The sequence below is a fragment of the Drosophila grimshawi genome, unplaced genomic scaffold, assembly GCF_018153295.1.
Source record: "Drosophila grimshawi isolate 15287-2541.00 unplaced genomic scaffold, ASM1815329v1 contig_44, whole genome shotgun sequence".
NCBI classification, from domain to species: Eukaryota; Metazoa; Arthropoda; class Insecta; order Diptera; family Drosophilidae; genus Drosophila; species Drosophila grimshawi.
Genome location: NW_025063240.1, coordinates 3,815,531 through 3,821,098, shown reverse-complemented (window position 1 = coordinate 3,821,098; position 5,568 = coordinate 3,815,531). Strand labels below are relative to the sequence as shown.

The window sequence follows — 5,568 nt, the reverse complement described above, 5'->3', positions numbered from 1 at the left end:
TTATTCGCAGAATGCGACACCAAATCAAAAATATATATGTGTATATATTTAGTATACAAATAAGGGAAAACAACAACAAAATATAGTTGCATATATAATTTGTTGTGATTTATGTACCTTCAGCCGAGCATTGAGCTCAGATGAGAAACGGCGATAAATCACAGTTGCACAAGGACCCGCCATCGCCAGTTTTGCAGAGTGTCTTGCACATTTCGTCCCAGTCCGGCGTATCCGTATCGGCTTCACTGGCCTGCTCCATGCCCTTGGCTACTTGCACAGCCTGCCTGGCATCACCTTCACCGGAACCATGTGTAGTCACACCCTGCTCTTTACTGACCTCATCCAAAACACCCAACAACTGGCAAGGACTGCAACCGGATATCGTGCGTTGACGTTGATGGCAATAACTCGAACAGAGTCGAGAGCCGTACTTCTTAACTGATTCAACCGTATTACACTTGGGGTCTGAAATATAGAAGAAGAACATTTTGGAATTGATAATCAAAAAACGTGAACTAGTCTTGTTTTAAAATTAGGAATTTTCTTTAATTTACTTATAATAAAATATATTAAGATCTCAAAAATAATTAAAATATAATAATCTTCGTATATTTAAATAATAATCTTTTGTATATTTCCAATTAATAATTAATAATAAAAAGTTAATTATTTTCTTGTTAACTTGGAAATAAAATAAATTCTAAAATGTATTATTCGAAAATTCTAATATTATCTTTTCAACCAACTCTGATCCTTATGCCCTCAAACCACATATCTAAGCATACTTACTCTATATCTATATCTTAAATATTTTCAAATAATTATACCATGTTAAATAATTTCTTGTTTACTTAAGATACATACTAAATGTATAATTTATTTGTAAAAAATTATAATAATATTTCCCACTCAAAATGCAGTAGTAAAGCAAATGATCTTATTGGTTCTTCAATTGGTTTCCTTAGATCAATTAAAACTATAATAACACATATCTCAGCACATTTTTCTTACCCGTTTGCGATCCTTGCAGTTGCTCGCATTTAGCCAAATCAAAATATGTGCCCAGGATCGTGGACATCTCGACGCCAGACGTGGCGCAGTAATTCGCACATGGCGCTACGCCGAGGCCAGCCCTACAAATTGTGAATTGAAAAAGAAAAAAAAACAAAGAAATAGTTGAGTTGAAAGCGTTGGAGTAGATATAGATATAGGCCAAGTCATATTTTCTTTGAAGGTCGATTAGTAATCTGAAATTGCGTAGCACTCGAAATGCCAACGCATATCGCACATAAATTTTTCAGAATTATAAATCACTCGTCATGAAAACATCAAGACTTCACTAATTTGTCAATCATTGTGACAGCTCCTCCCGAATCCTTATCGACTTTCAAAATAATGTGAATGCAATGGCAATGGGCAATGGGCACAATGAGGAGCGATGTTGCCTATTGTAGATAAGATTTGGCCTCGCCAGGCCTGGTCTAAAGCAAAAGTTTAATGGGATCTCTTGACTTACCCGCAGAGCTCTTTACACACCAAACTCCAATCCTGAACTACGCTAACGGACGTCAGAGCTGGCGACGGCGACGTACGCGCTGCTTCCTCAAGGCTCTGCTGTGGCTCTGCTTGCAGCGCTTTTGCAACATCCCCCAAAGCCTGCAATAATCGTGGATGCTGTGACGTCACAACGCTGTGAGTCTGCGCACAGCAGACGGCAGCAACAACCAATAGCAGTCGAAACATGCTGAGGACTCTGGCTAGAAAGAAAGAGACAGAGAGAGGGTCAGAGAAAGAGAGAAGGTTAGCGAAAAGGATATATGTATGTGGCATGGAAAACAGTCATGGCCGTTTTACATGTGGTATACGTAATAGAATTTGATGCTATATGCTTGCTCGCATGTATGATATGGATGGGTGTGCAGGTGAAGGTGTTGCCTTCCTCCATAAGCCGTGCTTGCCTGCACAATGGAAGCAATTGCGCTCAAAATGCAATTATCGCGCGCCTGAAAGTAGGCAACAAAAGCCCCGTTGCATAGGTTCCATTGTTGGAGGTCCTCATTGCAATCTGAAATTTCACGCGCTTGATTTGCCATATTTAAAAGGCCTGTTACTGTTTGCTTTCGCCTCGTTAGTATGCCTTATATCTTTTGCTGGTAAATTATCTCGCCACCCAGATCATTGATTTTTACTTTTTTTTACAACTAATTCACTCCCGTTTGATGTTGTTGTTGTGAGCAACTCCGACTGGCGCTCAGTTGGAAGTTGCCAGCGAGAGTGGAAGCGTCTGCCAAAATATCTAACACATACACTTATATATAAGTATAGTGTAGAGTCCTGTGGTTTATTTATGTAATTACGTATAAATATATATTGGGCTTTTACCCCCCAGCTGTATCCGGCTTTTAATTAACTTTTTGCAATTTGTGCTTGCTTGTCTCGTTTTTGTGGCTGTAAAGTACAACAAATTTGAAAAGAATTCAAATATTTTCGCGTATCTGGGTTATAGAGCCTATCTGCGCTACGTGCAAACACAGCCAGGTAAATATTTATGAATATTGCATAAGCCTTAAGTCAAATAAAGGCTGACCTAAACAATAAGCAAACCTTATTTAAAGTTATTCAAGCAAAGTCCGCTTGGAATTGAATGATTAATTAACAGCTTAAATGTGTGGGGAAAAATAGCAAAAGCTTCATCAAGCCAGCAATGAGGTAAATCTGCCATTATTTAGGCTTCCACAGCACTCAGAATTCTTAATTTATTATCCAAAAGGGAGTTCGTTTTAAAATACGCTGATTTATACAGCTATTATTTATTCGAATGCGGGCAAGTAAAATAAGGGAACACTTTTTAAGCTAAGTTTTTTCTTATAAGATAATACAACACTTACTTTTCACTTTAGACACAAACAGATGCAAAGAATCTTTTTAATATGTTCAATTTGATTTAACAAATCAACTCAATTTTTGTTACTTTTACTACGTTTTATTTAATTCACTCGTTGTGTGCTTCGTGGCTCAATGCTCAGACCATTATTGAATATCATTCGAGGAGCGCTCATGTTTTAAACGAACTGAAATGTGAGCCAGAACACAAACTGAATTTGGTGTGTTTAGGTCCGTGGATCCAAAGCAAAAGCTTTTTTATTAATATTTATATATAGTTGTATTTGTATATAAAAATATTATCAGCTCATAGTAAACTCAGGTGAATTTGTTGGGCTTTTGGCCCAGAGATTTCCCCTTGTGTCACATTTTGACACGTGCTCATAAAACTGACACCTTTCTGCTTCGTTATTGTTGTTGTTGCTGTTGTTGCCTTTGATCAGAGATAAGAGCAGCCAGGAGTACTTAATTATTATTAGTAGCATTTGGCTTTCAAGTGCGCTTTCGCCCGATAAGCCCCAAGCTGTCAGTTATTACAGCAGATAACAATTATTGGCCGAGGAATATGTATAATAAGCGATACAGTACATCAAAACAAGTGCGCAGTGTTTACGCTTCGTCAGTGGCCCTAGAGACTAAAGATAACGATGAAACAAAACATATGCGAAATTCTATGAGATTGAATAGAAGCCAATGCCAATCGATTTATAATTAAGGCTGCAAAACAAATCATTCTGATCGTAAGATTCCTTAGAACTTGCACCGCGGCTTGCACCGCGGCCTGTAAGATCTATTGTGCCTCCTTCTATAGCTCTTCCATCAGCCCCAGATCCCGTACGAATGCTAGGATCGTTGTTGGGTTGAGGTCTTCTATGTCTCTAAAATTCAAGACATGCATCCCTAGGATGCTACATCTTTTTCTAGCTAGTGCGACACATTCTGCTAGGATGTGTATCGAGGATTCCTCCTCTCTTTCACAGAACCTGCAGAGATCGCTACTATATATACCTAGTCTAGTTAGGTGACTTCTTAGTCTACAGTGTCCCGTCATTAGACCGGTAAGTATTCTAAGATTATTCTTTCCCATGGTTATAGCCTGCTTAAATCGTTTAAGATTGTAACCACTTAGGAGACATCTGGCTTGCCGGAGACCTACTGCCTCCGTCCAGCTTTGCTGCCGCATCTGTTTCTCTTCATTTCTGAGTGGCAGTCGTATAGTTTGTCTGCCTATGCCACAATACGGTTCTGGTCCTATCAGGGGCCTTTCTGCCCCCATTCTCGCCATTAATGTTATAGATTTGTATTCAAATATATATATTAAATTACTAGAATGGCTGGGGACTCTATAGCCTGGCTTATACATAGGCTCTGTGTGGTACTTTATCCTGCACATATTTTAAATAAAAGCAGCTGATTACTTATTAAAAATCACTTTGAAAGTTAAACAAATCTCTATCGCAAAATGATATTGCAATACTTGAGGCACTTAAGGGCTTAACAAGAGTTTGGAACTTTGGCAAAAATGGTGGCTGCATGTTGTCAGATAAGAACCAAGTTAGGAAAAGGATGTTTGTGTTGGCAACTTGCAGCTTTAGTTACTTTGCTACCTTGTACATTTTCCATTATACCAAGTTGGAAGAAATGTTGCATAACTTCTTCCATATATATATATATATATATATATATGTGTGTGTCCATCCACTCAAAAGTATGCTATGGAAATCACTGGATTGCATGTAATGCAATTGAACTGAGTGGGTTGGGCCCCTGGCCAACTGTCCTCCATATTGCAAATTGTATCTGTGTATGTCAGAAACTGTATCCGTATAGGTGCTATTTTTTTGGGCGCCCTACTTTGACCTAAATTTCTGCGTGCCCGGAAAAAATCCATAAATTGCCATATAGACCAACACATATGTACATAATTGTCTAGGTATGTTTTGTACATGCTGGTTTATTGTTTCCTTTTTGGTTGAGAAAAAGGGCTCCAAGGTTTTTGCCTGCACAAATTGCGTTTTCCTTTTTGCCGGACTGGCAATAAAAAACTTCAGCATTGTAAATGTCAAAAACAGTTGCAAAATTAGTTCGTTAATTAGCTTTTCATTCTGCCACATCACATGGCAAAAACAGACAAAGTGCCTGATAAAAAAAAACTGTTGTATGTACAACAACAGCAACGCCTGCCACTTAAATTTATAAAAATAAAAAAAATTACAGCTTTGCTGAGAGTGGGGCATAAAATTGTCAGTCCAAGAAATTCCGGAGCATGCGCAGATGTTTGCTGTTTGGGTATGTATCTGTTGGATACGTGGATATGCCGCCGCCCCTTAATGTAGCTCCGCCCATCTTGGAGGACCAAGATGGTTGCCCAAAAAGCCAGTGACGTCATTGTAGTCGCTTGCCTGCGCACTTTGGCGCCCAAATGTGGGCAACAAATACAAATACACGCTTACACATCTGCATATATACGACGTGCTCACACATAACAAGCTTGGAATGTCTTTGCTGTTGTGAAGGTTATGCAACACACAGCTCAAAATGGCATATATATATGGGTCTGACTGTGTCTGTGTGTGTGTGTCTGTGTGTGTCTGTGTGTGTAGGTGGGTAGCCATTTTGTGCGTAACATCGCAGAAGCTTCGTAGGCGCCACAAGCGGATGTTGGTGCTCATAGCTCCGCAGATC

The 5,568-nt window shown here is 39.0% G+C and overlaps 1 protein-coding gene across 1 annotated transcript; it reads right to left on the bottom strand.

Moving 5' to 3' along the window:
• On the bottom strand, positions 1-3,097 carry LOC6556452. Its single transcript, XM_001985296.2, has 4 exons — positions 2,889-3,097; positions 1,517-1,753; positions 1,012-1,133; positions 1-465 (listed from the first exon to the last, which is right to left on the bottom strand). Exons 2-4 carry the CDS (start codon positions 1,741-1,743, stop codon positions 137-139), a joined length of 678 nt encoding a protein of 225 aa, XP_001985332.1. The 5' UTR covers positions 1,744-1,753; positions 2,889-3,097; the 3' UTR covers positions 1-136.
• Between the last annotated feature and the right edge of the window lie 2,471 nt (positions 3,098-5,568).